Source organism: Oryx dammah, unplaced genomic scaffold (assembly GCF_014754425.2).
Source record: "Oryx dammah isolate SB20612 unplaced genomic scaffold, SCBI_Odam_1.1 HiC_scaffold_26, whole genome shotgun sequence".
Taxonomy (NCBI): Eukaryota; Metazoa; Chordata; class Mammalia; order Artiodactyla; family Bovidae; genus Oryx; species Oryx dammah.
In genome coordinates this window covers 92689641-92703227 of record NW_024070210.1, presented here as the reverse complement: position 1 = coordinate 92703227, position 13587 = coordinate 92689641, and the positions used below count along the sequence as shown (strand labels likewise).

Genomic DNA, 13587 nt, shown 5'->3' with positions numbered 1-13587 from the left:
AAACGCTGGGCTGGAAGAAGCACAAGCTGGAATCAAGATTGCCGGGAGAAATATCAATAACCTCAGATATGCAGATGACACCACGCTTATGGCAGAAAGTGAAGAGGAGCTAAAAAGCCTCTTGATGAAAGTGAAAGAGAGCGAAAAAGTTGGCTTAAAGCTCAACATTCAGAAAATGAAGATCATGGGAAATGGGGAAACAGTGGAAACAGTGTCAGACTTTATTTTGGGGGGCTCCAAAATCACTGCAGATGGTGACTGCAGCCATGAAATTAAAAGACGCTTACTCCTTGGAAGAAAAGTTATGACCAACCTAGATAGTATATTCAAAAGCAGAGACATTACTTTGCCGACTAAGGTCCGTCTAGTCAAGGCTATGGTTTTTCCTGTGGTCATGTATGGATGTGAGAGTTGGACTGTGAAGAAGGCTGAACGCCAAAGAATTGATACTTTTGAACTGTGGTGTTGGAGAAGACTCTTGACAGTCCCTTGGACTGCAAGGAGATCCAACCAGTCCATTCTGAAGGAGATCAGCCCTGGGATTTCTTTGGAAGGAATGATGCTAAAGCTGAAGCTCCAGTACTTTGGCCACCTCATGCGAAGAGTTGACTCATTGGAAAAGACTCTGATGCTGGGAGGGATTGGGGGCAGGAGGAGAAGGGGACGACAGAGGATGAGATGGCTGGATGGCATCTCGGACTCGATGGACGTGAGTCTGAGTGAACTCCGGGAGCTGGTGATGGACAGGGAGGCCTGGTGTGCTGTGATTCATGGGGTCGCAAAGAGTTGGACACGACTGAGTGACTGAACTGAACTGAACTGAACTGGACCTACTCAGAGCATGTCTAATCCTCCCCTACATGCTAACTCTTCAAGTATTTCAAGACAGCACTTATGTTTCTCTTCTCTGCTCCTCCACTGCCCACGAGTTTAATGAATTATGGTAAACTTATTTTACCTTTTTAAAGCAAGTAAAAAGTAAGACATTAGCAATATAATGCAGGTGCTGTGCTCCATCCGCAGTCTCATACTCAGCCTCATGCTCTGTGAGGTATTCTGCACACAAACTCGTAAACATGTGCTGAGTCGCTTTAGTCCTGTCTGACTCTATGTGACCTCATGGATGGCAGCCTGCCAGGCTCCTCTGTCCGTGAGAGTCTCCAGGCAAGAATGCTGGAATGGGTTACCACGCCCTCCTCCAAGGGATCTTCCCAACCCAGGGATCGAATCCCAGGGCTCTTACATCTCCGGCATCTTCTTTACCACTAGCGCCACTGGGAAGCCCTACTTGTAAATATAAATGTTTATATAATTCTGTGGACTGTGGGCTCTCAATACAGAAAAGCCTCTGGCGGGAGCAGTGACTAATAGGAGAAAGCAGAAGTCACCGTGTTTACGTGTGATGGACATTAACAATCCGTGACTACCGCTGCGTGACTGTGGGCAGTTTGTTCAACCTTAATTCAGTATCCTCGTCTGTAAAATGGGAATAACAGTTATTGCATGTTTTTTACATTCGGGGGATTAATCTAGACTGGGCTCCTGAATCATTTACACGTGGTACTTTAAGTAGCTGTTACAACTGTTTTCTCCCTCCCACTTCACAGACGGGGAAAGGCGCCTAGAAGGGGTGAGAGGTTTATGAGGGGTCGCAGGTAGTTAACAGCAGAGCGGAAACTTAAACACAGATCCCTGAAGACTCAGGCAGGCCCGGGCCCCTGCCTGCTCCCCATCGTGTTGGCGGGGGCCCGCAGACGTCCATCCTGCCAGTGCAGACTAGAAAGTCACCCCTCCTCCCACAGCGCGGACGACACTGGGAGGCCTCTACCAAGTACCCAAGATAACTGCAGCGAGCCCGGGCCTTGGCTGTTTGCCCTTTAGGAAGGGCGGGGGATGGGGGGGACAACGCTGGTTCCGCAGGAGTAATTCAAGGTTAAAGGCGGTTTTCGGCCTTGCGCAGGCCGCGGCGATCCCACGACGAGAGTGTTCCTTCCAACCTTTCGAAGATTACAGCACAGTTTCTACGCGGCGGGCGCACCTCGGGCGGCGGGCCCGGGCGGGGCCCGGGACTCCAGGTCTCGGAACCGCGGGGCGGAGCAGTGCGTTCCGGCCCCGGGGCGTGGCCCCGCGCAGGTGCGGCGAGAGGCTCGAGTTTCACTGAAACTTACCGGGTTCTCGGGAGGCGTGCGCGCAGGCTCCAATCAGGGGCAGGCGGGAGGGTGGCTTCCTACCCGAGCCGACGGGCGAGGGGGACTCAGTTTCGGGGCTGTGGTGGCGGCGGCGGGCTCCCCGTCCGCCCGGCGTCGGCGCTGCTGGAAGGATGCGAAGCCCGAGCGCGGCGTGGCTGCTCGGGGGCGTCCTCCTGCTGGCGGCCTCTGCCTCCTGCAACCGCACCGTCCCAGGTGAGAGGCTCGGCTGGGAGGGGTCGTGCTGCTCGGGAGCGGGGGTCTCGGGCGCCGTGGGCTGGAGGCGGACGCCGGGTGGATGCGGGAAGGGTGAGCCGCGGCTCCGCTCCCGGCTTCGGAGCGGGGAGTCTCCGGGGCCCCAGCTGGGACCACCAGCAGGGGCTGAAGCCTGCGGAGGCGAGCGGAAGAGGCCGGGGTGCTCGCGTCTACGGAAGACCCGGGAGGCTGAGTCCCTCGCCGCCCCCCCTTCCCCCCAGCCCCAGGTTTCTTCGCAAACACTAGTCATTAAGGAGCTTTCGCACACTTTTCAGACTCTTTCCTGCCTAGTCCTGCGCGACCCGCCGAGTTAGCGAGTTGATGGCCTCAAAGAGCGGGATGGAGCCTGGGAACTTTCTGAGTCGCTTTCTGAGCCTCCTGCAACTTTTGGAGGCCCCTCTTTGGGGTCGGCCCTCGGCATTCAACCCGCCTCCGCCTCCCCGGGGCCGGCAGCTCCTCTGGGACGGTTCGTGGCGGGAGTGGGGAAGCCAGGGCCCGGCCCCTGTTGGTTCTTCGGGTGCCAGGCGCTCGCTCCGGGTTGTAGGGCAGTCGAACAGGTGAACGAATGGAACTTCTTGAACCCTGCTTCACATTCGAGCAGGTGACCTCTGGGGCCCGGGTTTCCCGGCCCTTCGGTGCCACACTGGCCGCCACCAGGTCCGAAGGCCCGAGGCTGCCCGCCCCGGGCACGGAAGTACCCAGCTTGTGCCCGCAGCCGGTGCCCGGGGTGTGCTCGGACTTGTCAGGCGGGAGGGGGAATCTCCCGGGACAAGCTGCTCTCCCAGGGCGTGGGCGCTGTTAGGCCGGGTATTGCCTTCAGTTCAGTTCAGTCGCTCAGTCGTGTCTGACTCTGCGACCCCATGGACTGCAGCACGCCAGGCTTCCCTGTCCACCAACTCCCGGAGCCTACTCAAACTCATACTGTGAGGCTAACGGATGGGGAACCTTAAAAAGGAAGTTTCTGTTTCCCTGCGAAATTTGTAGACCTGTTGTTAAGACAGGTTCTCACTTTTATCCTCTTCATGAAGACATTGTAAAAGAACAAATCATTGTGAATTTGAATCAGAAGAATGTGATTTTTTTCCTTCTGCAGTTACAGAAAAGGGTATTATGGTGGATACTTGAAAAACTGCACCCCTGGTACACATTTTATTGTCAGCGTTAGAATAAAGATATTTATTTCCTGGAAGTACTGAAACTGTGATGAATACATGTCCCATTACCGCTCTGTTTTTAAACTTACAAACTTAAAAGTTAGGAGCAAGGCTTAGTATGTGCAGACATCTGTAAAATGTGAGGATGTGGATTCCTCTATATTATGATCTAGACAATTCCAGTAGGAAGCTTGCCTGAATGTTTGGCTTGCTCTTGTTTACAAAGTGAGGGGCAGGAGCTGGGAGGATTTCTGAAGTGTAAGGCAGACTTCATTTAACAACACGACAAAGATCAAGTTACTTGTTAAACAGAACTATTCAATATTGCACTTTTTTCCCCTTCACATACTTTTATGCCTTTGCAGGGTAACTTTGCTAAAGGGTCAGTTCAGTAACAGTGAGACTTTAGGTAGATGGAGCTTTCTTCACAACTTGAAACTAAGTTGATTTTAATTAAGAAACATGGCATCACCAGTGTTTCTGAGCTTCAGCACCTGTCTTTGCTCACCCCCTTCAGTCTGGCCCTCATGTATCCTCCTCAGTTTGCAGCAAGACGCATCCTAGACTTTTCTTCCCAAAGGTTTTTCCCCAAAACACGGCCTTATGGAAGGGAATTCAGCCTAGAGAGTAACCTTATCATTTCACAGATGGGGGCTGCTGAATTGAGGGGGAGAGACAAGGAAAACTGTCCATCATACCCCTGCTTTCTTTCCTATCACGTGTGTGTGTGTCTGTGTGTGTCTGTGTGTGTTAGTGGCTCGGCTCTGTGACCCCAGGGACTGTAGCCCTATCACAAGTGTGTGTCTGTGTGTGTGTTAGTGGCTCGGCTCTGTGACCCCAGGGACTGTAGCCCTATCACAAGTGTGTGTCTGTGTGTGTGTTAGTGGCTCGGCTCTGTGACCCCAGGGACTGTAGCCCGCCAGGCTCCTCTGTCCATGGAATTCTCCAGGCAAGAATACTGGAGAGGGTAGCCGTTCCCTTTTCCGGAGGATCTTTCTGGCCCAGGGATAGAACCCCGGTCTCCTGCATTGCAGGTGGATTCTTTACCATCTGAGTGATGGATAGTGACTTCTGTAAACAGTTTTCTCTCTCCCCCAACTGGATCACATACTCCAGGAGGCCAGGGACCCCTAACTGCACCTCCATCACCACGGTCCAACACATCTCTTTCCCTAAAGGACCTCAGTAAATAGTGAATGAAAAATGAAGTAAAGGGACTAGCCCAGAGTTAGCTGGCAGTTGATGGCAGTTTGGCATTTAAGTTGGCTTTTTTCAGGTACTTACTTCTTTCCACCGCGTCACAAGTCTGAGAAGTCCCTTGTAAAGCAGTCATTCCATTTTTCTTTCGGACACTGAAACTTGTGTTCCCTTTGTAATTGGTCATTAATGATACAAGCTGTATGTGATTACTGTAAAGGAAAAATAAGTCCAAAAAGGAGGTGGCATTAATTAAATCACTCTCATTACCCAAAGCATTGCTAACATTTTAGTTTCTAGCCTTTCTCATGCTTTCATACACAAAATATGTATTCATAAATAGAGAAAAAATTTTTGTACAACTATGTGTTTATATAAACATCAGTCGGTTGTCATTGCTCAGTTGCTAGGCTAGGTCCAACTCTTTGCAACTCCTCTGTCCTCTAATATCTCTTGGAGTTTGCCCAAATTCATGTCCACTGAGTTGGTGATGCTATCTAACCATCTCATCCTCTGCTGCCCCCTTCTCCTTTTGCCTTCAGTCTTTCCCAGCATCAGGGTCTTTTCCAATGAGTAAAAGTAAACATTAGTAATGAGTAAACATCAATGACCAAACATCAGTAGCATGTTAGTAAATAGAAAACATTTTTAATGAATCTAAAATGTTACCAATGGATGTATAATAATTTTTAACTGGCCCTCTGTTGATAGACTCATGGGCTATTTTCCATGTTTTGTAATAAGAGAGGACACTGCAATGAATGTGAAGATGGGACCTTAAATTTGTATTTGGTCACCTGCCTGACCTTGTAGTTACTAATTAATTTTGATAGGTGATGTTTTAGTGAAGTGCGTGTTTGACTTTCTTACGGTTTTATTAGCTGGGCAAATGTTGAGAGGAAAATACTTCATCCTGAAAGAATACAAGAAATTTGACTAAAGTGTCCCTAGAGAGGGTACCAAGTAATGGAAACTTTTCTCTTTTGATCTGTGCTCCCAAAGTTCAGAGCAAAAGAATATTTGGGTGTGAGGAGGATAATAGGGGAAAGAGCACAAGAGGAGAGTTTAAACAAATAAAGTAGCTGCTCTATACCTGCTTATGTTGGGACGGTGGGCCACAGAAGGAAGCTTAATATAGCAAAGAGCAGGTAATGGTTTTAAAGTTAAAAGTGCAAATCAAAAAGGTTAAAAGTGAAACATCCCCATTCTCTCCCTTCACTCACAACAGACTTCTTTATGCAGAAATACATGTGTTGTGTAACAGTAGAAGGCTCATACTGTACATGCTGTCCTACCGCTTTTTTAACCTATACGATCTAGTCACAGTCAATATAGGAAAATCTGCCCATACTTTTGTAGGGGGCATATTATTTATTGTATAAATGCCATAAATTACTGAACTCGCCTTTTTTTGTTTTTCGATGGACATTGAAACTATCATTTTTGTTTTACCATGGTAAATAATAGTCTACTAAATAGTCTTGTACATACTCTATTTTTGTGTACTTTAGCTAGTATACATGCAGAACAAATTCCTAGCAGTAAATCAGTGGGCCATAGGGCAAGCACACTTAAAATTTTTGATATTTTGCCAAATTGCCCTTCGAATAGATTACACCAGTTTACACGCCTCTGAAAAAGCAATCCAAATGACATAGAAGGGTATAAAGGTAAAAAAAGTAAAGTTCTCCCCTCCCCACCCATTTCACTCTAGAAATAGCCAGAGTTTATGGTGTAGTGGGTGTTTTCCTAGACTTCAGATTTGTTGACAAATTATGATTTTGTTATATAGACGGAAGCATATTATTCCACCAGTTGCTTTTTCAGTTGACACTGTATTGTGACTGTCATTGTATTTCAGTGTTTATTAAGTAGTTCATCTTCACCCTGTAAAATAGAAATGATGTTGTCTGGTTTACGGATGGGTTAGAAGCTGGGACGGCATCCGTTCTAGACAAGTTCTGTGAGTTGAGGACACTGTGTGAGGTAGAGGCCTGTGCCCTGTGTTGGAAGGGCTTCAGGGCACCTTGAGCAGCAGCTCGACATTTACCAGTGTTAGTACTGAGTAGTTCTAGCACTGCTCGGTTATACCAAGTGGCATGCTGGTTGTGTGCTCTGCCACTGGGTCGATGGACACAGCTAATGTGAATGGTATTTTAGAGTGCAGTCATTCAGGGTTCTATGTGCAAATATTCTCAGGAAATCTTTCTTCCTCACTCTTTGAATCCTTCCCTACCTTTTTGTAGTATTTCTGGCTCCTTCCCCCTGCCCCTCTTTATTTTAGTATCCTTACATAAAATAGTTTTTTATCTCTTTGCATGAACTTTTGTGACCTGGTGTATGTTTGTTTTTATGGAAAATTCTAAACACATGAAGATAGAATGTTGCAGTGAGTTCCTGGTACCGCTCAGTCAGCTTTAGTAATGACACCTCAGCCTACTTCCTGCCTTCCATCAGATGTCATTCTTTAACAGGTTTATTAAGATGTAACCTGCAAACCATACAGTTCACCTGTTCAAAGTCTACAATTCAGTGCCTTTTAGACCATTCACAGATAATCTATCCATCACCACAATCAACTTTAGAGTATTTTTTTACCCTATAAGAACACTCCACCCTATTCCTTAGCCATCATCCCCCAGTTTGCCCCATTCCCCAGCTCCTGGCAACCACTCATCTGTTTTTGGTCTGTGGATTTGCCTCTTCAGAACATTTATTATAAACGGACTCCTACAATACATACTCCTGAGGCTTCCTTCAAAAGCACAACTTTTTCAAGCTTCGCCTGTGTTGTAGCACGTATCAGTACTCTGTTTCCTTTCATTGCTGAGTCATGCTCCATTGTAGGCATAGACCACGTTTTGTTTATCCATTCATCAGCTGATGGACATCTGGGTTATTTCTCCTTTGGGGCTCTAATGAGCAATGCTGTTCTGTACGTTCCTGTACAGGTTTCCGTGCTTTCCTGTGTCCTGGGTATATCCTTAGGAGTAGGAATTGCTGGGTTGTACAGCAATTCTATGGTGAACCCCTCGAGGAACTGCCAGATGGTTTTGCACAGTGACTGTACCACTTTACCTTCCCACCAGCTGTGTCTTAGGTAGAGGAAAAAATGATGACAACACATACAAGTTATCAGATAAGCTTGTGAGTAGGTTGAACATCCTCCCTGGTACAAACGTGCCATGGTGAAGGGCTGCTCTTCCCAGAAATAAAGTCAGGGCCTTCTATGTCCTTACATTGCCCCTCACTTTGTTCCGCAGGTCGATGGACACTTGGTTGGGGCAGGATGTAGGCTGGCCATGCCATTCATTTGTAATTTCGGAAGTTTAATTCATAATATGGGGATGAAAGTGGAAGTTGTTAAAGCTTAGCGTATTACTTGCTTAAATGTCAGAATACAAATTTGTCTGAACAGAAATCGTGCACCCAGCTGCCCGGTAACCTTGAGGTCAGAAGGTTGCTGCCCGCTCTTCTCCTCGGGCAGGTCTCCAGAAAGCCCTCAGGGAAGTGGGAGACCCCTGCCCTGGCTGAGGCTGTCCTTGTGTCTAGAGAGACAGTGTGTCTGAGCTCCTGGGACCCTCACTGTGTTGGACTTTGGGCTAAGGAGTGATGGGCCAGGCTGAGTTGTCTTGCAGCACAAATGAGATAGATGGCCATTATGAGAACAGTTTGGAAACTAATGAGTGTGGACAGTTTGTAGAACTAAATGATATACTGTCAGTTTTTCCCAGGATTCACAGAAGTCATTGTTATGTTGTACACATACTTCAGAACCCTCCCATTAAAAAGAAATACCCATTGTAAAAATACACACACGCACACACACACACACACACACACACACACACACAGCAGGGGGACTTCCCTAGTGGTCCAAAAGTTCAGACTTCATCTTTCAAAGCAGGTGGTGCAGGCTCGATTCCTGGTCAGGTAGCGAAGATCCCACGTGCCACATGGCCAAAAACCCGAAACATAAAATAGAAGCAATATTGTAACAAATTCAGTAAAGACTTAAAAAATAGAAAATTAGGATTTAAAAAAAATAACAACAAAAATAACACAGCAGACACATAAATCCAGACCATAGAAATCCTAGTAATCCCGCCACCCATCAGAAGCCCCTGGAAGCATTCTGGGTGCCCCTCCTGTCTTCTTTCTCTTCCTTCACACAGTGCGGGAAACTTTCTCCATCTACACTGCCCTGGAGAAAGGCAGGCTCGCCTAACGCTGTCCTCTCCGGCTTCTGCTGTGCTGTCTCAGTCCATGTCACTGCTTCTTTCTCTCCTCAGCTGCTGTCCTCCTATTCTCCTCTGCCTGAGCTTTCAGGTGGTAGCTGGAGTGCTGGGCACCATCTTGCCCGTGCCCTTCCCACCAGCCGTTCTTTCTCTGAAGCGCTTGTATTTGGACAAACCAGCATCTCTGCGGAAACACGGATTTCTGTAATGACCCTTGTCCGCCTTGCCTTTCTTGTGCAGGAGACAAGAGACTGTCTAAAGGAAGAAGCCTCATTGGTAGCGTGGATAAGTCACCTGTGGTCACTGGCAGAGGCGTGACAGTGAAACCAGGCTTTTCCGTGGATGAGTTTTCTACCTCCGTCCTCACTGGAAAGCTGACCACTGTCTTTCTTCCTGTTGTCTACACGATTGTATTCGTGGTTGGTTTGCCAAGCAATGGCATGGCCCTGTGGGTCTTTCTTTTCCGAACAAAGAAGAAGCACCCCGCTGTGATTTACATGGCCAACCTGGCCTTGGCCGACCTCCTCTCGGTTACCTGGTTCCCTTTGAAGATCGCCTATCACATCCATGGCAACAACTGGATTTACGGGGAGTCTCTTTGCAAGGTGCTCATTGGCTTTTTCTTTGGCAACATGTACTGCTCCATCCTCTTCATGACCTGCCTCAGCGTGCAGAGGTACTGGGTCATCGTGAACCCCATGGTGCACCCCAAGAAGCAGGCAAACATTGCCTTTGGCGTTTCCCTGGGAATATGGCTGCTCATTCTGCTGCTTACCATCCCCTTGTACGTCGTGAAGCAGACCTCCTACATCCCGGCCCTTAACATCACGACCTGTCACGACGTTTTGCCGGAGGAGGTGCTGGTGGGAGACATGTTCAACTACTTCCTGTCTCTGGCCATTGGAGTCTTTCTGTTTCCAGCCTTCCTCACGGCCTCGGCCTACGTGCTCATGATCCGGACCCTCCAGTCTTCTGCCATGGATGAGAGCTCAGGAAAGAAGAGGCGGAGGGCCATCAAGCTCATTGTCACCGTCCTGGCCATGTACCTGATCTGCTTCACTCCCAGTAACCTTCTGCTCGTGGTGCACTACTTCCTGATTAAGACCTGGGGCCAGAGTCACGTCTACGCCCTGTACATCGTGGCCCTCTGCCTCTCCACCCTCAACAGCTGCATCGACCCCTTTGTCTATTACTTCATTTCACAGGACTTCCGGGATCACGCCAAGAACGCTCTTCTCTGCCGGAGCGTCCGTACTGTAAAGCGGATGCAGGTATCCCTCTCGTCAAAGAAATTCTCGGGGAAATCCAGCTCTTACTCTTCAAGTTCAACCAGTGTCAAAGGCTCCTACTGAGTGGTCCGGTTCCTCAATGCAAGTTCTGCTGGAGGCTTTGGGGCCTGCTTACCATTCCGGAGATGCTTCTGTTGTTTCCTAACCAAGTAGGTTTCACCACATACCAAGTATATGCAGCACCTCTCAGGGTTGCTGGAAGCTTCCCTGTTTGCATGAGGAAAGTCCCCCAAATTCACGTGGAATGTCAGTTTCAGAATTCCTCTACTCAGGGGCTCCCAGAAATGGAACTGATCGAATCAGACTTTTCAGACAGTGCAGAAAAGACGGAAACCCCATGATGTGCAAAGACTAGTCTTGGTGTGAAGGCTTAAGTTTTTAGCTGCAACTACGTCTCTTTTACATCTGGGGTCGGTCCAGCTGCATTAGGGCTTCAGGGCCCTCAGAGAAGATCAGTACAGTTGACTGGCTATACAGATGAGAAAACTAAAGAGGTCAGGGAGCTGCCCCAAGTCAGGTTTCCAGCCAATGGCAACAAGTTTGAATGGTGGGGTTCTTGCACCACTTTGTCAAAATCATTGTGCATCTTGTTTGAAAATGTAGATTTATCGTACTCAGGAATCAGAGCTCAGAGTTTGGGGCAGGGCCCAGGAACCTGCATTTTAACAAGTCTTTCTTACACTCCAGTGTTTGGGAACCTTTGGTCTGGGTACTGCTTCCACTTGACAAGGAGCCATGGCAATTTTTGAAAAATGAAGCAAAACAGAACGTTTTGTGTCTCTTTCCCATCCAGCTCAGAACAAAGTCTGTTCATTGACTTATTGGGACTTTCAGTCATTTCTTTATTAATGCTTTGAGCTTTTGTATGTATCATCACGTCTAGGAAAATACGACGAGCATTTTAAATGTGGAAAAGCTAATTTTGTGTCTTTACTGACTTGAGTGAAATCTTCAGGTTGTCTGAATAGTAGATTTTTTTCACAACTAAGAATAGTGTTTACCACTTAGTATTTTTAAAAATTATTGTTGGACTATTTATTGCCAGTTTTGTTGACTTTTTATCAAATATGAAATGATAAAGCCGTCTCTTGAGTTTGAACCACATCTGTCTGGAAAAGAACACTAAAATAGAGATGATTTGCAGTGTATTTAAAGAGGTACTTGACTCCAAGCTGACTTTATGCAACTGTTGTATTTGTGACCTTTTAAAATAATTATTTTACTGTATGATTGGTTTATAAATAACACACGGCTTTTATTTTTTATGACTTGTCTCTGAATTGTGTGGTTTTTGCTTTCATTTTTGTTTTTGAGGAAGGGAGAGTAGGGAAACAAAGGCATCACTCTTCTAAGAAAAAAGAAAGTGATTCTCACATCTTATTTTTTATGTAAAGAGGGTCATATTGTACACATTGCCCTGTAATAATTATTTTTCTTTTAACTACATTTTAGAATTCACATGTCTGCATCTATGGATTGACCTACATTTTTAAAGGATACAAGCTACTTAATATTTGGGGTATATTGTGAGGTTTTAGTCATCTGGTCATTTCCATACCTATGGCTCCTGGAGTTGTTTCTGTCTCCCTCTCTTTTTTTCTCTGTTAAAACAGTGCCACACTAAACATCTGTATGTAGACATCTTCGTGAGTATTTCTGTAGGATGAGGGCTTCCCTTGTGGGTCAGCAGATAATCTGCCTGCAATGTGGGAGACTTGGGTTTGATCCCTGGGTTGGGAAGATCCCCTGGAGAAGGGAACAGCTACCCACTCCAGTATTCTGGCCTGGAGAATTACATGGACTGTATAGTCCATGGGGTCGCAAAGAGTCAGACACGACTGACTGACTTTCACTTTCATTGTAGGATGAGTTCCAGGAAGTACAATGGCCAGGTCAAAAGTTGGGTGCTCATTTTAAATTTTGGTAACACTTGCCAAACGGCCTTCAGTAATGTATACTTCTACCAAAAAGTGTGTTTGCACTTATTTCCTGAAATGCTCATCCATCAGTCTTCTGAAATGTTTGGCAAACAACTGTTGCATTAGTTTGTGTTGAAGCAGCACAGCCTCCCGCCAGGCAAGGCTGAATTCTCACTCCATCATTTCTTTGTTTTGGGTTCCTGAGGAAGATGCTTCTCTGTGCCTCAGTTTCTTGTTTGTAAAATGCGGCTTAGGATGAAATGTTTGGCACGTACTCATAAGTTTAATGTGGCATTATTACTGTTCGTCTCTGATGACTGGTGTGGTCTCATTTCTGGCCTGCTGCTTTTCGCTTCTTGGCCAGATACACCCTGCCTTCCTCGCCGGCTCAGCTTTCAGGCTCCTAGCAGGCTTCCTCGTGGTGGGCTTGCTTCCATTTTACAGGTGGGAAAGCAAAAGATGTTCTACCCAGGGTAAAAGCGAGCAGAAACAAGGGGCTCACAGGCTGATCCAGTGGAAAGCATTTTTTTTGGTCTTTGCTGTTTCTTTATTAGTCATTTTTATAATACATGCTGATAGTAAAAAAAAATCAAACAGTAAAAATATATAAAATGAAAAATGTACTTCTTTGCCACTCATGTCCATTCTTGTCTCACAAAGGGAACTAATTTTTATAATTGTTTATAGAAAAAAATATATTTTGTATGTAATACTCTTAAAATAAAATGAATGTGTTTGTGTATGTAAATACATATATGTACATGTATATGGCAACTTCTAAATCAATTCACATGGATTTTCCTCATTTTTTTCAGTGACTAGGTAGTATTCTGTACCTGAGTGATCATAATTTAATCCCTACCCTATGGAAGAAGTGTTTTTCTTGGTTCATTTTCACCAAATCTGTGAATTTATGTGAAGAAGTGTACAAGAAATAATGTGGGAAATAGAATCCTAAGAGTGTCTGTTTGCTGAATCAAATGCTCCTCTAATCGTGTTTGTTTCCCTTTCCTTTGAGGAGCAGCTCACAAAGGCCCTGCCCTGCCTGAATTGGGCCCCTGCCAGCGGGGAGGGGCAGGCGGGCAGAGGAACTCTGGCCCTGGGCTCCGGAGTGCCCTGGGTGTGCCTGTCTTCCCTCTGTGTTCCCTATCTTGCTGGGCTCTGATTCTGCTAAACTATCTGACAATTTGAATGTTGCCCTCTACTGGCTCTAGTGACTAAAGGAGGGCTCTCAGTTTGAAAGCGAATATGCATTTGTGTCCCCTTGTGCAGGACACATGCTCAACTGAAGTTGTTTGGGCATTTCTCTGTGTGTCATTTCAGTTGTTTGCAGCCTTCAGTTGTTTGAG

The 13587-nt window shown here is 46.6% G+C and overlaps 1 protein-coding gene across 1 annotated transcript; it reads left to right on the top strand.

Annotated features, from left to right (window-relative positions):
* The first annotated feature begins 2108 nt into the window (after nt 1–2108).
* LOC120852596 (proteinase-activated receptor 2) lies at nt 2109–13214 on the top strand. Its single transcript, XM_040225927.1, has 2 exons — nt 2109–2402; nt 9271–13214. The coding sequence occupies exons 1-2, from the start codon at nt 2321–2323 to the stop codon at nt 10380–10382; spliced, it is 1194 nt and encodes a 397-aa protein (XP_040081861.1). The 5' UTR covers nt 2109–2320; the 3' UTR covers nt 10383–13214.
* The last annotated feature ends 373 nt before the right edge of the window (nt 13215–13587 follow it).

Coding starts and splice junctions, on each gene's coding strand:
- LOC120852596 (XM_040225927.1), top strand. CDS start 2,321: ATGCGAAGCCCGAGCGCGGCGTGGCTGCTCGGGGGCGTCCTCCTGCTG. Junction 2,403..9,270: donor CTGCAACCGCACCGTCCCAG/GTGAGAGGCTCG, acceptor TTTCTTGTGCAG/GAGACAAGAGACTGTCTAAA.